The sequence below is a fragment of the Bombyx mori genome, chromosome 12 (genome assembly GCF_030269925.1).
Source record: "Bombyx mori chromosome 12, ASM3026992v2".
Classification (NCBI taxonomy): Eukaryota; Metazoa; Arthropoda; class Insecta; order Lepidoptera; family Bombycidae; genus Bombyx; species Bombyx mori.
In genome coordinates this window covers 16242470-16261592 of record NC_085118.1, presented here as the reverse complement: position 1 = coordinate 16261592, position 19123 = coordinate 16242470, and the positions used below count along the sequence as shown (strand labels likewise).

General features: G+C 36.6%; 1 protein-coding gene across 1 annotated transcript in view; it reads left to right on the top strand.

Moving 5' to 3' along the window:
• Nucleotides 1–514: 514 nt before the first annotated feature.
• Nucleotides 515–19123, top strand: part of LOC101743724 (CUGBP Elav-like family member 4) — a 798506-nt gene continuing 779897 nt past the window's right edge. The window contains exons 1-2 of the mRNA XM_062671586.1: nucleotides 515–923; nucleotides 6754–6813. Of these exons, the coding sequence (XP_062527570.1) occupies nucleotides 905–923; nucleotides 6754–6813 (79 nt within the window). The 5' untranslated portion in view covers nucleotides 515–904. The remainder of the gene's footprint in view (nucleotides 924–6753; nucleotides 6814–19123) is intronic.

The following is a 19123-nucleotide window of genomic DNA, read 5'->3' as shown; positions in this document are numbered from 1 at the left end:
GGTAAACATAGAGACAACCGCTGCCCATCCAATCCAAAGAATCCTTTAGTCGTCTGTTAAGATAGCCACGGGAAGAGATGGTGGTGGTATTCTAGGCCACGCAGTCAGATACTTTGTTAGCATTATAGATGCTCGTAAGTTAAAACCAATAAAATCTCGATGACACCGAAATAAACCCTAAGAAGGTAATCGATAAAAAATATAATTTTTTACTGGTAGTCTGAAATGATTTATTTCAATGATTTATTGCTTCCTAAAGTTTAACCTTATGTATATGGTGTTTATAATCCATTTTGTATTTGTACGAATACTTCGTCGCTTTCCTGTTACCAAATAAATACTAAGGTTTCGAATTCTGAGCAATTTATTTCCGATTGTTTTAAACTAAGTTGACAGTCGTCGCACACGTGTCGGCACGTGCATGTAACACATGCTTGAGTACAACGCATGCGCCACCGTCGGGCAACTATCGCGTGACGTCACATCACACCGGTCGCCAGTCTAAAGCCACCGAGAGGCGAGACGCACGCCCCCACTCGGCGAACAAACGTAAACAAAACATGACCGCGAGTTTATGATATGAAAACAAATCGAATGCATAAATTTATTTCCTATTTTCATGTATTCAGTTTTTTTTAATTAAAGTTTAATAGTGTTTAATATCTTGACATCGGTGGTTATCGAGAGTTTAATACGTGTCTTTTTAGTGCCATTTTTAAAGTGATATATAATAAATAGGGCTATAGCGCAAAATTATCAGTACAAATAGTTTCAAAATTTTCACGCCTCTGCCTTTAAGATTTTTAGCTTGAATTTTAAAAACGCGCTAGTTAGACTAGGCTAAGTAAGAATATTTCCGATATTTCTTAAATAATATTTTTATATTTCAAAAAGTTTCGTCGATATGTCTCTACTTGTTGGAGGTAAGGAATTTTTTAATTACTTTATGCAACACTTCTTCGGAATAGTATCTTTAAGGAATACTTTAATTTGGACCTTGGATTTTTCGCCAGCTAACTTTGACGACTTATCTTTAAATGTGTCATTGTTAATTTAAATCCTATGCATTATTGTAAGGTATATTATAAAGCTACGCTATTATTTCGATTTCACCATGATTATTATATAGTTAATAACCTTACACAACACAATTTTACGTTACGACGAAATGTTTTTGATTAAGCACAACTTTTACGATTTATTATAAATCAGTCTGTAATTGACGTCTTTTCAAATTCTTACAGCTTTCCTAGTTATGGAATACTAGGTAACTGAATAATATGGGTTATAGACACTGCTACCAGCTGTTTTTTTTTTGTTGGGATTTTTGAAGAAATATAGAAAAAAAATGTTGTGTGTAATGTTTAAATTTATATAATTATTTAGCAATATTTTTTATTGTTTTCATATTAAATGCAACAAAATACCAGAACCTTCAACATTAAATGTTTTTTTAATTTATGTTATGTCTACAGCTCTCTAAAACCAACGGAAGGATTTTTATGTTTCGTTTTTCTTTTTTAAAATATTTGAATAATTGCTCTGATAACGCTTGGAAAATGTCAACATAATAATGCTTTTTCTTAATTAATGGCAATTCAAAAGTAAAATGACTCCGTGTCACTCCTATCTTAGTTGGAACCAACTTGGAAGTTCCCTCAAGATTTATAGCCCATCCAACTATATTTGACCCGGAAATTAATTAGAATCTTCACTGAATTTCCACCCAAAAGTCTACGAGCACTCCAAAATTAAGTTTCGTAATTAAACCGATACTTTTGTTCAGTTATTTCTCGGAATTGTTCCAGAGACATAATTGATATCGCGATTTGTAATCTACTGTTTACATTTTTTAATTGTTTTTATTTATTTCGTTAATGAATAAATGTTGACATGACTATCGCGTCTTTTTACGAGGATGATTGAGTTCAAAATGTATTAAGTGTTTTCTTAAATTTGGAGGGATCATTTTCATAGTTAAAATAAGTTTTAATTTTTAATCTCACATTTATAATTTTCATTGTAAAGGTATCAATCACATAGACATTATTTATCAAAATTTGGATACTATGCTGACAACCATTGATAATATTAGTATGAAAATTAAAAAATTAAATTAATTCTTGACATAACTTTACACGCATAGAGAGTTAACAATATATTGAAGTCTGGCAGTTGGTTTTAAATTTATTAGCTTGAGTCTTCGGGCTTGGCCTGACTATTGACTCTAACACCAGCTCAACACCGCAGCTTACAGAGACACGGAATGAGTTAGTTATATTAATAATTTAATTATATTTTACTTAAAATTATATTTAAAAAAATATTGTTAAAAAGAGAGCTAGCAGAATTTACAATCAACTCTTACTTGAAAATAATAATTAAAAGATATGTAGCTAGCTTGTGTACTATCGAACAAGCGTAATATCAAAAAGGTTTGTACGTAAAGTATTATATAGCTATGACCGCATTTAGTGATGTCACATACATTAAAATAGTATCACCGGGTTGTCATTATTTTAATAAATTCCACGAAAATAGCAATTCTTCTTTTTTCGTGTCGTTTGGTTGGCTGGTCCGTAATTTTTAATAAGCTTTTATTAGCTTCAGACGTATGTATGTTAGTATGTAACGGAATCTTTGAAAATGATTTTGACCCCCTTTCAAAACGTCGGATTAACTCGAAATTTGGCATACTTATTAAGGACCGATGAAAATTCAATATTATTAAAAAATTTAAAAAATAGAACTTCAACTAAAAAATGAAAAATAATTAATAATTTAAAAAAAACTAAAAAAAATACGCTTTTATAGAAAATCCAACTAAAAAATACAAAATAAATTTTAATAAATTTGAATTAAAAATAGTGTAAGAAAAAATGATTTTTATTTTTTTTATTTTAAACTAATTTTTTTCCCTATTATCACGAAACTTCGTCGTTGTTATCTAAGGCTTCTAGTATAGTATTATCAACGCACTACATAATATGTTGCTACATATAATAGTCGCTTTATAAAATTTGAAGTTTTAAATACACGGTGAGCGCTATGATTAAATGACAAAGTAAACGATTAAAACATGGAACTCAAGTTGAATTACACGTGGAAAAAAGTGATCTTATTTTGTATTATTAGAAATTTTATACGAAGGTAAGATTGAAATGAATTCCATTAGAAATTCACTGACCTTATCAAAACCTATAGCATAGGATAAATCATGAAAACAACTATACTTCTATGTAACTATACTTGAGATCTTAGAACTTATATCTCAAGGTGGGTGGCGCATTTACATTGTAGATGTCTATGGGCTCCAATAACCACTTAACATCAGGTCACAGCCCGGGAGCTAGTCCACCCATCTAAGCAATAAAAAAAAATAGAAAAAAGAAACGAAATTATGATCCAGTGTCTAAATTATTGAGTAGATTCAAATGATTATTTAAGTGCGGCTTTTAAGCGCTATACTCACATTACGTGAGTTGATTTAAGGTAAAGGGCATTACCTCCACCCTGCATACTTTGAAACATCTAAACAGATGGAGTAAAAATCAGCGAGTTTTAATTGCTAAATACTATATTAGGATTTTTAGTATTGGGATTTATTTTTTGCTGCTGCGAATTTATTGCTTAGATGGGTGGACGAGCTCACAGCCCACCTGGTGTTAAATGGTTACTGGAGTCCATAGACATCTGCAACGTAAATGCGTCAGCCACCTTGAGATGGCTGACGCATTTACGTTCTAAGGTCTCAAGTATAGTTACAACGGCTGCCCCACCCTTCAAACCGAAACGCATTACTGCTTCACGGCAGAAATAGGCAGGGTGGTGGTACCTACCCGTGCGGACTCACAAGAGGTCCTACCACCAGTAAAAATGAATGTATCTCAAACTTGGATTTTAAATACCTTAGACTGAATAACTTAGACTATGACCAGGAATCTAATCAGTCATCGAGAAGCTTTTGTCAAAATCAACAATCTAAAAGCTATCAATTTCGTTCAGGTACATGTCCGAGCTTTGTCTCGACATGAGTAAACGTCACGTAGGACGAGTCTTTCGTGACAGATGGCGCAATGCATCTTAGTAATTTCCGCTGCGTGACATTTATATATTAACGAGCCTTGTTTTCGATTAATTTAGAAAGGAGTTTGAAACTTAAAGTAAGCTTAAATTTGTAGGTTGATTTGAAACTTCAATCTCGGTTTTCAAGATGAATATTGTCTAATTGATAATATCTAATTGATAATTTTTTATTTATGTATCTATTAATATTATGTATGTTATATGTATATGTAACATGTATATAATTTATAACATATGTGTATACATATGTTTAAGTAATATCACCTTCACACTACACCTACCTAGGTGCACCTCTGCACTCCCATAAGGTAGACTGTTAGAGAATGCTTATGGCATTAAGTCCGCCTTTATACTGTCTAGCATATAAAGTTATAAATAAATAAATATTGTAATAAAAATAGCATGCTGCATTAAATAAGCTTAGGCTCACCTTGCACCAAACAGTGACCCCATTACTGGTGGTAGGATCTCTTGTGAGTTCGCAGGGGTAGGTACCACCGACCTGCCTATATCTGCCGTGAAGCAGTAGGTAATGCATTTCGATTTGAAGGGTGGGGCAGCCGTTGTAAGTATACTTGAGATCTTAGAACTTATATCTCAAGGTGGGTGACGCATTTACGTTGTAGATGTCTATGGACTCAAGTAACTACTTAACACTGGGCTGTGGGCACGTCCAACCATCCAAGCAACAAAAAAAAAAATTACCGGACCCCGATAGCTTCAGACCAGAATACCAGAACGATTTTCAGACAACGACTTCAGGATTATTAGGATCGAACCTGAAACTCGCGAGCTCGTTCGACCAACTAAACTAATTAAAATATAAATTTAACACGCATTTAACCTCTCCAATGGAATAGCCAATAAAATTTACAACCAGAAACTTAAACAGATAATATCCAAGACTCGAAATCCGGTTCTCATAATAAGATTTCAATTAAGATAAAATTATTTTGAACGCCAAGGAAACAAGCAGCAATAATCCGAAGGACAACTTTCTTGGCAACAACACGGGTCGTGTATTAGAGAAGCATAATCGAGACTACGGACATGTTGTAAGCCGAATCGTATTTTTGAATTAGTTAAAATTCGTATAGGTAATTGTTTTTAAATGCATATGAGCATAATTATAGCTATAATTGGGATTACTTTTATTCTCTAATTTTCAGTTGTTATACATGACTTAGAAAGCTGAAAAGTATTAGTAGACATTAAAAAAAATGACAACAGAAAATGCGAGACGGTTTACGTAAAGAATTTCAAACAAAACAAAAATATTTAATTAATATAATTATCTATATCTATATATTAATACGTGAAGCAAAAATTTTGTACCCCTTTTTACGAAAATTGCGCGGATGGAGGAGTATGAAATTTCCCACACTTATAAAGAATATAGAGGAGGAATGCAGAATGTTAACATTTTTTAAAGAAATACATAAAAAATACATTAAATCAATTAAAAAAAACATTACACACTTCCATGTATGTGACACGCACACGCATGCATACTATTTGTTTATTGTCAAACTTTTCTTATTGCTTATAAACTGCGGTCAAATTGAGAATATTAATATATTGTTTGTCTTTATTAATATTTTGTCTAAAGTGTAGTCTTGGCGAAATCTGTGTTTATAGAAGTCTTTGACAATAGAACCATAATGGTGTACAAACTTATAATATCAATTAATTATAGTGAAGTTTCGACTACCCGAGGACCACTTTTAACATTTGTTTTAACAGTTAATATTAAGAGTTGTCTTGATGTCTCACGTTGGGCGGTGGTCTGTTGGCTCGCGTTATCGATTTGGCCGCGAGCTAATTTGCCTATTTATCCTTATAATTTGGTCTTCCAATCTGCGCCGTATTATCGAAATTAGCTATGACATAAAACCTCAAGATTACTTTACTATACATTTTTAAAATTAGGAAATATAAACATTTTTTTTTGTATTTGCTCATCATTTGCCACTAAAATCTAAAAAGATTTTATTTTGTATGCCAATTAATATTAATAAAATTACACATGCACTATTTATAATAAAAACATTGCGAATTGTATTAACTATATCTTTGTAGCTTTAATACTACTATTAGTCATTGACTTTATTAGTATTTTTATTCGAGACAGTTAAATTTTAGTCTCCATGGAATGTTAAACATTAAAATAAATAAAAATAATAGCGTATACATTTTTAATTACCAATGTTTTTAGGAAAACATTTCTACTATGAAACCTAACCATGCTCCTTTGGTTTTACTCAGTGTCACATGTAAAAAATATGAAGTTCACAGAATGACTCAACAGAAGTACTGATAGCTTATCGCGAGCTTTCACTGATAACATCCGTGTTTTTAATAAAGGCGAAGTGACGTAGATTGTGGCTGACGTGTCAAAAATACAAGGTCCAAGGCTTAATTTGGTACAAAATATTTTAACACATTCACGTTATATAAAAGTAATTTAAAATGTTACAACGTAATTGGTATATTTTTAGTATTCGTTGGCACTAATTTTAATGCTACTAAATGCTGAAACTATGTAACATTTAATTAAAACATTATTTTCTTTAAAAAATACGTACTCTATATTTTGTGTAGAGTCTCAACACAATTTTAGTAATATATTATAGATATGTATTTACAGAATACACGTTTGTTTTTCAGAAACGACTACTGCCCTGTTGACAGATCCAATATTAAGTTTATATAAATCGCCTCTATCAGGTATGGTATTAATATAATAATCAATATATAATTATGGTAATATATGGTAAGGTAATGGTATAATCATACGAACACAATGCGCTAATTAATTATAAACAAGAGTTAATTGTTAAAGCAGCTTTTACGGTTTAAGCTGGCGTTTATTTATTTTGATTTTATAATTCCATCCACATCAGGTACTTCTTAGTGGTCACAGATGACTAAGTCTTGTTCGATGATATTTTAACACTGTGTTAGATTAAGAAAAATGAAGAACTAACCGTGTGCCATTTTATATGACTTTAAGTCGCAAAAATCGAACATTATACGAGAACCCAAAACTTTATCTTAACTTTTAACATAATATTATCAAATAGGTAATTCACAAATAATAGAATCCGCTGCAAAACATTAATTTCGTCATTCTTGTAAAACTGTATCACGTAATATTACACTATCTCTCGTTACCTGAACTTTGGCTACAATTAATTATTGTGTTTCTTTATATATATATTGAAAATAAATAAGTAGAAGATTTTGTGGAAGAGAGGAGGCAGAATTTTTTTACTTGTTTCGCTTAAGCATACTTCTAATGAAAATGAGTTAAGGAAAATAATATGAGTTGTTAAAGATTGTCAGGCTTGTTGACCCCACAGAAAAACTGGACTGACTGATTGCTATTTTTCTTCTTAGTCGCTTGCATTCTTAGCAGAGTTATCGCGGCCATCAGTTCGGGTGGTGGTGCGCTTCACAAGACATTGATTGCCATTCCTCACATACCACGACCTTTCTAATGCACTCGTTGATGGGACCCTTTAGAGCTACCTTTAGTTGGTCGGTGATATATTTATTTGACTACTATTACCCAGTTTCAAATGACTCAAGATTTAAATGTAAATTTGTGAACATCCGAAAATACCAGTATTCATTCGTTTCGATATGGAGTTATGTTATGGAGCCTCATGATTTAGAATTGGGGCGGTTATTATGATGTTTACGAGTTCCAACAATAAAAAGGTGAGTTAGGAGATTACCCGAAAATTTAGTACCTAAAAAACCAGTACCGTAAATTAGTATGTGCTAAAATATACTTTAAAAAATATATCTACCACTTAAAGAATATTTAATCAAAACGATACGGCTTTACGTTTAATTTAGCACATCATTACGGACCCTCCTGATCCATTAACGGTGCTTTTAGGCACCACAAGCACTGGTCACCGTCCTCGTCGAACCCGTCGCTTGCGACGAAGGGCTCGACGAGCTAACTAACCCATAGACCCAGCCCACTGAGTTTCTCGCCGGATCTTCTCAGTGGGTCGCGTTTCCGATCCGGTTGTAGATTGTGCGAAGCAATGCTCTTGCTAGAGTCAGTGTTAGCAACTCTCAGGTTTGAGCCCCGTGAGCTCACCTACAAACGTTAGGGTGAAGCTGAAATAGCCTCTCAAGGCTATCAGCATAGGTAGGGAAAACAAAAATTAACAGGTCCTTACGAAACGAAGCTTTAGTCTACTAAATGCTTATTTTCAATGTATTTCAATATATTTGAAGGTATTCCTCGCAGAAACCGAATAACTTTTAAAACTATACGTTACCTAAACCACGAGTGAGTCACAAGTGAGTTGTGGTATTTTTTGCTATTATAGATAAGCGATCAGATTAGCTGACGGCTACATTGCGATAAGTGATTATTTGAGCTCATGCGTACCGCAAAGCCAATGCCGCACCTAGCTTAAAACATACAACAGTCCTACCCTACAAAAAAAAAACACGAGTGCTTCCCAGCAGAAACCTGTATTATGAATACTCAAAACACTCTGTTGCACCAATATAATAAAATCGCGAAGAAAATCAAATATTTTACTTAGCTAAAGCCTAACATTGACTGAGAAAAACAAACAGGGTCCCTCGGCGATAAATAATGGAGGTTATCCGTCGTGGAAATCGACAAATTTGAACGGGGAGTATAGAAGTAGAGCCATTACGAGTCGCCGTGTTGATACGAATAGTCTTTGAGGTTCGCTTGTGGATTTAACGGCACCTTTAATCTTTGAATTGCGTAATACATTGCTGGCGTAACCTATTGTGAGCACCACATTCCTTCATATTGATCGTGATTGCAAGAATTGCTTGGAGATTGCAAGAATCATAATTAAATTTTTGGAACGAAGTTCCTTATGGGACGATGCGGAGGGGTACCCTTTTTTTTTTTTTTTTTAACGCTGGGGAATCCATACCGGACCGGGTAACGGACCGGGTTATGTCGGACTCCAGCGCCTCCTGAGAGGAAGAAGGGGAGAAGAGAAGGACCGAGGTCCTTCACCTCCCCCAATTTCTCACAGGAGACTACCCCTTGAACGACTACCGACTAAACCCCATCGAGCTCCACCACACCGACTACACGAAACTTACGGTACCGCGATGCGCATCGAAAGTCTCGCCTTAGGCGGTACCCGTACTAATGTTAAGACGGGATTTCATCCCCGGAAAAATCCCGTAGAACCTCGTCTCGGGAGACACACCGTGAGCGGCGCACAGGAGCCACCTTGCACCGCTTCACCACCGGACCAACAGTCGAGTGCCGAGCGCCCATGCGGAGAGGTACCCTAACGTCCGTAACGTAAGATTTTTATTAGTAATGCACACAGTGTACGACTTAGCTTTGTAATATTGTACAAAAAATAACATATTTTTTTATCATTCATTGACCACGATCTCAGAGCATTCGTTTGCGCAATACACTAACTCTTAAGCAAACAACCGTGAATGAAGTGTACCACAATAAGTTCACACGTTACCGAATGACCGTGGGTTGTTGCGAAACCTCCAGTTTTATTTTCTTTATACCTCGAATAGAACTTAAAATTAATATTTTTAATATAAGGAATTTCGTTCCTATCCGGTGTCGCACGAAGCCACACATATTTTTTTTCCTTAGCTGGATCACCGAGCCCATCTGATGGTTAATAGGTTATCGGAACACGCGTAGATCTCAACAACGTAAATACTGCCACTAGTTTTGAGACATGTGTTCTTGATCTCAATTTTTACTCCACTATTCTAATCAAAACGCATTACTGCTTCGCGGTAGAAATAGGCAGGGCGGTGGCTTACCAGGCGTCCTACCACCAGTAATTACGTAAACCTCATGTTTTTATGGTTCGATATTTATTACATAATGCTATTCCTTCATCGTGGAAGTTATTCGCGAACGTATACCTAATGTACAATATTTCATTAGAAAAGTTGTTAGCTGTCTGCGGGGTTAGAATCCTTTTTTTGCCTACAAGCAAATCGGGTATATGAGTGATGAGACGGTGAGTGGTTACCGTCGCCCATGGACGTTAGCAATATCAGGGGCAGAGCCAAGTACTGCGTACGGTTAAATGTCATGTAGGACATGTCATAGCGCTCGGGAAACAACGTAGAGTTGAGCTCATTCTAAAGACGGATGGTACGTGTCAAAAAATATCCCTGGAAATGCAATGTAGATTAACGCAGTGGCTTCAGGTAGTATGGATGAACTCAACTTCGGTGGCGTGTGATGGTAAAAACGAGATGATGGTATAATCTCAAACAATTCCTCAGAGCATACCGGCACAATCACGTAGCTGAATACAAGTGCACTTAACCTTTATTTATCTAATCCTTAAGATCCTGACGACCTCATGTGCTATTAAAAACATGTGAATAAAATTAAGACTTCGTCAAAAGGGGGCGGCATTTACACATTGTGGTAGCTGAATACAGATGTGTTTGACAGGTATGCTGTAGGTTCCAAAGCCAATAATGATAAGATAACTACCATTTAATAAATACATTTGTGATCACAGTATTTGAAAGAAAATTGCACTTTTTTTAACAAAGTGCAATTTTCTTTCCGTATTTAGTATTTACCAACATCACATTTTCGTTGTTATTAAATTAAGCATTGTATAAAATATGAACTTATAATAAGCTGCGGTATCGTAGAATAACAAAAACTAGAGGTCCCGCAGTAGTCGAAATTCGACTATAATCAATTAGAATTGTAAGTTTGTACACTATAATGATTGTATTTTATACTTCTATAAACACAAATTTTGCCAAGGCTACACTATAAAAAAATATTAATAAAGACAAACAATATTTAATCTATTCTCAACAGACGTCAAGAACAAAAGTTTGACAATAAATAGTATACATGCGTGTGTACGTCAAATACATGGTATGTAGTGTGTGTGTTTTCTTTATTGATTTAATGTATCTTTTATGCATTGTTTTAAAAAAAAATATTAGCATTGTGCACTTCTTCTCTATGTTCTCTATAAGTGTGGAAAATTTCATATTCCTCCGTCCGCGCAATTTTCGTAAAAAGGGATACAAAGTTTTTGCTTCACGTATTAATATAACAAAAATAATGACAAAATAATTAACGTTTATTAATAAATTCATTTGTGATCTAAGTATTTGAAAGAAAAATGCACTTTGTTAAAAATGTTTGAGTATTTATCAACATATTATTTTCGTTGTTATTAAATTAATCATTGTATAAAATATGAACATAAAATAAGCTGCGATATCGTACAATAACAAAAATAAGCTCTCAAACTTTCCACAATGTTTTGACAAACGACTGTAACTTACAACTGCACTACATCAAAGCTGTCGAATGATTTTTAAAATTTGTAACCGAGAGCTTTGCACGGAAGTTCTGTACAGAACCAAAAGCTCGTTTACATTAATTAAAAGTTTAGCGTTTCGTGCCTTAGGTGTCTTTAGTTATGTAAATCGTTTTTAAATGAGCTTCATTAGAATTGAGCTTTGTGCTTTCCATTGGAATGTTGTATTTTATTGTCGCTTTTTCGAGACAAACACGTCAGTTCTTTCCACTCATATTAAATGATAGCACAAGTTTTCTCTTGAGGAATATACAGTATTCTCTTATATTTTACAAGATTAGTTATTGTTAGAAAGCAGATTTTCTAATTTTTCTCAATTTTTTGATGAATTAATGAATTAACTCAATCATTAAGTGAAGTTTGAGCTTTCATTCAACTCAAAAGGACTACATCAATATAGTAAAGTATCTTTTCTTTGGAATATTGAAGGGAAAACTAGTTCGACATGCGGATAAACTAGCAAATTTTTCATTAACCTTCGTGATGTGTATTCGTAAGCACTATTGAGGTGCTTCTCTCGCCTTATATGCTTTTTTATTTATACGGTCCAGTACTGGCCAGTATATCAGCCGCTTTAGGCCTCTCGCATCGTTTAGGACTATAATAGATGGAAACTATAAAGAAAAATATTGTCTGTGTTGACCGTCGTTCATCAGTACCGACAGTTCATTCCAGAACCGATATGTATATGCACTTTGCTAGGAAACTGAAAACATTCTAATATATTTCCAGTTTCAAGCCTATGGAACTGTGATGAGGAAATAGGGGCATCTTGACCAGAGCAGACAAATTTATTTTACAGAAGTCATTTGACTGCAAAAAGACTTGATGATTGAATTGACTGAATAATTGAATTATTTCTAAGCTTGCATCTTAAATCAACCTGTTTGATCAAATAGGACTAAATGACTTGAAATAGGACTAAATAGCTTGAGAGGTAGTATTGAATTAGATCGTTCCGAAAATCTATCCAAATCACCTTTTTGGTACACATTAACAGCGAGTACATTTTTTTTTATTTCTTTCTCATTATTTTGAAGAGGAAACTGAACTAGCAACACCTAGCTACTATAAAGGTATTTTCTAATAAAAATTAAATTAAGAATTTCTATTCATTTCTAAGTTAATAATCATTTAAGAAATAATATGGAATAAAGTAGAGCACTCGTATATTTGTAATTACAATCGAGATTTTAATCTCAGTTCCTCTGGTTCAAGACAGCGCCGCTGTAGAGATGCGACTACATTTTGGAGATTTATACCACAACAAAAAAAAACAATTTCTATTTTAGGGTTTTTCGAAAAAATCAATTCCTAATTTTAGCGTTTTTTCTAAAACCATTTCATGTTAAATAATATAATACGTAAAAAATTTAAGTTCTTTTACCTAATTTCAAATCAAGTACAAGAGATTTTTCTTTAAAACACGGGAAATGGAAAGCAATAAAATATAAAATGGAGATTTAACAACATGAACTTCTGAGAAATCTGTTGGCTTGGCACATTCCCAAGCGGATCGTGGTAAATTCAGATAATCACCATTCAAATAAGACAGGTTTTTACCAACCTAGATAAGTACTGGTGTCGCATGGAATCTGATTGGTTACTGCCATACGCGAATCGGCTATCTTCAAGATATATATGGAAGCACTACAATAGCGAATTGTGCCCATTTGGTTCTTATTGAGCTCATCTTGGTGCGGCCTACATTCAAAGCCTTTCATTTCAAATGAATCTCAAGAACTATGGGTCAAGTGCCATTCTAACATAAAAATACTCTAGTTCAATCAGAGGTTTCAACCTGCATATATTAGTTTTAATTAATAATTGTTGAGTTATCAGAATCGAAATAGATGTCAGGCCCACAAACTTTAAAAGATAGATGAGGATAATTGAATGTTGTGGAAACTACCGTCAATTTAATTATATTACATAAAAAGATACTTCTATTTAAGTATAATAATATGGTTAATTTTATTATCTACACCACCCACGGAGGCTGAAGGATTTTTTTTGTGTATCAATACATATATTTTTTTATATTATTTTTTTTGTGTCTCACAAATGACATCAGAATTTAATCACATTATTTTGAATTGGAAACTAAATGAAAAAAAAAAATTACATATCCGAACAAAAAGATTCCGTTGCTACATCACTAAACAAGAAAATTTTCAATTACGTCCCCTACCGCAGGTTGGAACACGTAGAATTTTATTCCCATCAGAATTAAAACAGGAATGGAATCGCATTTTTGTAATTTCTTCCATTTTTTGATACGATCTTTTATTGCATTCATGATGGAGATGAAAATTTCAAACAATCTTTAACGCTATCGTAGCTCAGCGGACTTGCGTGATTCTCGGTCGTAAGTTCAAAACTGGGCATGTACTAAGTTAATACATGAGCTGTGAGTCTACACTTGTTATTCTACGTTGAAACTCAAGAGATCATGCTTGCTAGGTAATGTCCGAATTTAGTACTAACTCCCGATGTCTTTGTCGGTCATTACGTTACATTTTACATCCTCAACGATGCGCACAGTGGTTCACATTGGGTTGGCTGAACACGACGTAAGCGGTGCTGCTATAACAAAAGGATATCTCAATTCTAATGTATTATCCTTCAAACTGAAACGGACTTCTTCTTGATAGAAAACAAGCAGATTGATTGGGCCTAATTCGAAGATACTCATAATATCTCTAAGTTCTACTACTTATAAATTAATCTCAGCATGGATAAAGCTATTTTACTGGCAGGACTTTTTACCTGGAAGGGACATAGTGTAACGATATCTATAGAGGCACGAAATGAATTAAAAAAAACTTGAATTGAAAATTTAAACAAGTTCTGAATGACCCTCAAACAGATCGTTGGCTTATCGAGGAAAACAACCACTCGGTTGAAGATCTTCTCTAACACCCTTTTCCCAGAACTTCAAACCATTTGACCGTGGCCGTCGTCGTGAGACCATTTCTAAAATTACGTATTCGAAAAATATTCGTAGGCCTTCATATAGATTTTAGCTTTAACAAATAGCCGAGTCAGTTGTTCTGAAGTAATCAGTTCCGTCCACGCGAACGGTTTTGACTATTAAGACGCGATGTGTAGTTTAGATAGTGGAATGGAACGTCGTCGTTGTAAATAATGGAAACTCCATTTGTTTGTGTTTTCAGTAAAATGATTTTCACACTATTGTATTACGGTTGGTTCATTGTGAAATTGTCTGACGGTTCAATTTCCCTGAAGCAGTTACTGAGGAATACAAATGTTAATGGTCGTGCTGCCATTAGATATCAAGTCAAAGTCCCATATCGGGAAGGTTTTGTGACAAAGTTAACGTCAGATTTTATGGTATTTTAGTTGTACATAGGTTTTGTCATATCAACTTTTGGCTAAGTTAAAGGAAAGCCGGATTTTGCCGAAATTTTATTTTTTTAAAGCTTAGATAGGTGGAAGAGCTCACAGCCCACCTGGTGTTAAGTGGTTACTGGAGCCCATAGACATCTACAACGTAAATGCGTCACCCACCTTCGGATATAAGTTTTAAGGTCTCAGTATAGTTACAACGGCTGCCCCACCCTTCAAGCCGAAACGTATTAGTGCTTTACGGCAGAAATAGGCACGGTGGTGGTACCTACCCGTGCGGACTCACAAGAGGTCCTACCACCAGTAAATATTCGATAAGTATTCGACGTATAGGAAAAGTGAAATTAGAGAAGTTGTCCGGGAATTCGAGAAATACATAATCGGACAAAAAATTTGAATTAATTGTAATTACTCAATTATAAAAGTCATAATAAATCATTATAATTAATTAATTAATGTCAAGGTAAAAACTTTTACGATGAAGGTATAGATAGCATCGTGTAATAAAATACAAAACCATAGACTTTATAAATTTGCATATTAAACTACCTCTTTATCTATATAGGTACATATAAAAATGAATTGCTGTTCGTTAGTCTCGCTAAAACTCGTGAGCGGCTGGACCGATTTAGCTAATTTTGGTCTCGAATTATTCGTGGAAGTCCAGAGACGGTTTAAAAGGTAGATAAATATGAAAATGCTCGGAATTAAATAAAAATAACAATTTTGTTTTCCCTTTGATGTGTTCCTCGTCGGATGGATTCCTTTTATTTGTTTTACGTTTATTTTATACAAAAGTTTAGGTCTTTATTTGTCGATTGAGGAACTAGGAAGTCTGCCGGGTCAGCTAGTTTCTAAGATAATTCGACTGACTTGGTGGTGCAATAGTTGTGCCTGTGGCTCTTGCACTGAAGGGCGTGGGTTCGATTCCCACATCGTGCAAACATTGTGTGCTGAACAGGTTTGTTTGCTTTTTGTCTGGATGTTTATTATCTACATATATACAGATATATTTAAACATATGTAAAGAAAAATCTTTATTATCATTATTATTTAAAAATCTTTATTTTTAAAAAGGATTTTTCTTCAGTATCATGAAGTAAAGTCTGTTATTCAGTAATACTCTTTAAAATATTAATTTTAAAAAAGATTAAGGGCTGTCAATATTTTTTTCTTATAATACATATTATTATAACAGAAAATGCAATTAAGACTTTTATTATTTATTTATTCTGGTACGCGTTATCATTATACTTATACCATTATATCATTATAAGTATGTTAAACAGTCTCTGGTATTGATAGCACAGGGAATCTAAGTTTAGAGTCTGCCTATGCGTGATTTCTTCTCAGTTATTTAATTTGATGATTTTCTTGTCACACCCTTGAAACTGGTTGTATGACTGGTTTGTGTCAGAGGCGTTCAGAAGAACCCATTAGAGCTTACAATGCGCCTGACTGTCTGATTTTCATTTTTCAAAGTATTACCCGCATTATGTCAAAAAGTTAAAAATAGGGTTTAATCAGAAAAACAATTACACTGAGTGAATTATGAAATCGAGAAGATAACCTAAGCATTACCATCCGTATTCCGGAGTGTGTTTACCGAGTTTTGTTTTTCAGTGCGTTCCCGGTTAGAAATGTGACGTTATCTTTGGATCGTAACCTTTGTGCGAATGAATTACAGCCTCCCCATAAATGGTGTTCATCATGATTTGTTTGTTTTGGATACGACTTGAATAGGGGTTGCGGAGAATAGGATATACGGACATATGTATTATACTTTTGTTTAGCACAAAAATTATATCGCAAATGGCCAGTTAAAGTTCAATCGCGAGTGGTCACAATTAGAAGTATTTTGTGGACTTAAAGAAGATTATCAATTAATCGCCCGATAATAAGTGGCTATCGGGGCACATAGATATTGAAACACGAGTCTCACTGGTTGTAGATTTGGATGGAATTTCATTATTTTTATTAGGCTCAAACCGATTCTACCTAACCCTGCGCTGCGAATTTATTTGTATATTTTTTTTTTTTTTTTTATAAATTATTAATATCCAAATTGCCAAGCTATGTAGATTTTTAATCGCCCTGCAGGACAAGAGCTTGTGACCCATTCCGATAGAGGCACCCGTCACGTGCGGACGTGCTCATCGACCACTCGATCGCCCGGTCTTTGTTCGCCCGGCTTTTGTTAGCCCGGCCATTGTTCGCGCGGCCTGTGTTCGTGTTACATCTGCCGACTAAGTGCTCTTCCTGGAAGTTTTTATTTGTTTTGTTTCCTTTTGTTGTTTCTGTGTTCGTGGTACATCTGCCGACAGACTGTTTTCCTGGAAGTGTTTAATTGTTCTGTTTCTTTTTGTTATTTCCGTTTTGTTGTGTTTTTTCTTTGTCCTGTAGTAATCGTGCCGCATCGCCACCTGTGTTCAATAGAACCGCTCAGGTCCGAGATGTTGGGGCCTCGCCGCAAGGCGAGTGTTTTCAAGACCCGGGGCCGCCCCACCTGGGCACTCAGCGATCATGGACGCTGTATTCGCGGAATTCCTCCGACTTCGCCACCCACAGCTCGCCTCAGAGTTTCTGGCCTTCAAGGCTGATCACACCGCGAGCCCTCTCGTAGACTCCGCCGAGCTCGCTGCTCCTGCGTCGCCTGTACCTGCGTGCAAAGCTTCTGCATCGAGTACCGCAGCCTCCGTCGTGCCTACCGTTCCCGCGTCGCCTATACTGGCGAGTAAAACTGCTGCGTCGTCCGCCGTGGCCACCGTTCCAGCAGCGCGATCATCCGCAGCCTCCGTCGTGCCCTCCAAAACACCTGCTCGTAGGTCACCTGCGCCCGCCTCCTCGTCCTCCGACTCTGACTCGGAGATGGAGGTGGACCTCGCTCCCGCCTCATCGACGGATGGATTCACCCTGGTACAAAAGGGTAAGAAGCGTGCCGCGGAGTCTCGAGCTCCCGCGGCCGCTAAAATTAGCAAAGCCGCGAACGCGTCGCGCCCCCGCCCTCAGACTCCCGTTGCGCCTTCAGCCCGTGCCACTCCGTCGCCGCGTCCGGTGGCACAAAATAAAACCCAGACCCCTCCCCCGGTAATCCTCCAAGAGAAGGCAGCTTGGGATCGAGTTTCCCTGGCCCTTAAGGCCAAAAATATCAACTTCACGAATGCCCGTAACCTCGCGAACGCATTCAAATTAAGGTTCGAACACCCGACGACCATAGGGCCCTCTCTTCTTACCTCCGTAAGGAGCGTATAAGTTTCCACACGTATACGCTCCAGGAGGAGCGCGAACTCCGTGCCGTCATACGTGGCATCCCTAAAGAGTTGGATGCCGAGCTAGTCAAGGCCGACCTTCTCGAACAAGGCCTACCGGTTAACTCCGTACACCGCATGCACACAGGTCGCGGAAGGGAGCCATATAACATGGTTCTCGTCGCCCTCCAGCCTACCCCCGAGGGTAAGCAAATATTCAACATCCGAACGGTCTGTAGCCTTTCCGGAATCGCCGTCGAAACCCCACACAAGAAAGGCACACCTAGCCAGTGCCATAACTGCCAATTATACGGGCATTCTTCCCGTAACTGTCACGCGCGCCCCCGATGCGTCAAGTGTTTAGGAGATCACGCCACGGCCCTCTGCACTCGCGATCAAAAAACCGCAACGGAACCGCCTAGCTGCGTCCTGTGTCGTACACAGGGTCACCCCGCAAATTACCGCGGATGCCCCCGAGCCCCGAAAATAAATCGCCGCGTCGCCCGCCAAAACCGCCTCCGAGCTTCCGGCCCAGACATCAAAGCCTCGGCTCCCTCTGTGTCGCAGGCTAAGCCAGCGTTCGTTCCGGCGCCGGTGCCCAGTGTCTCGGCTTGGGCGAAAACGCTGCCGCACACGAACACGGTTACAACTCCCTCCTCCGCGATTCGTCCCGCCCCCGCAACTCGTCCCTCTCCCGCGACTTGCCCTCCGACCGCGTCCGACAATCTCGCTTTAGCGATCAACTTCTTTCAGTCGATCAACTTTGAGCGCGTTAACGCTTTGGGCGACGCCATTCGCGCTGCCTCCACTGCACAACACTTTATCGCCGTTGTGCAAGAATACGCCGACGTATACGCGTCATTAAATACGTACGTCCTCCCCTCACTCCGCCGGTAATCAATGGCGTATATAAGTAGAATAAAGCCCCTATCCGTAACGATAGGATTTTTTAACGCTTACGGTCTCGCAAATCAACGTGATCAGGTTTCTGACTTTTTGCGTGACCATCAAATTGATATCTTTTTAGTGCAGGAGACCCTACTTAAGCCCGCG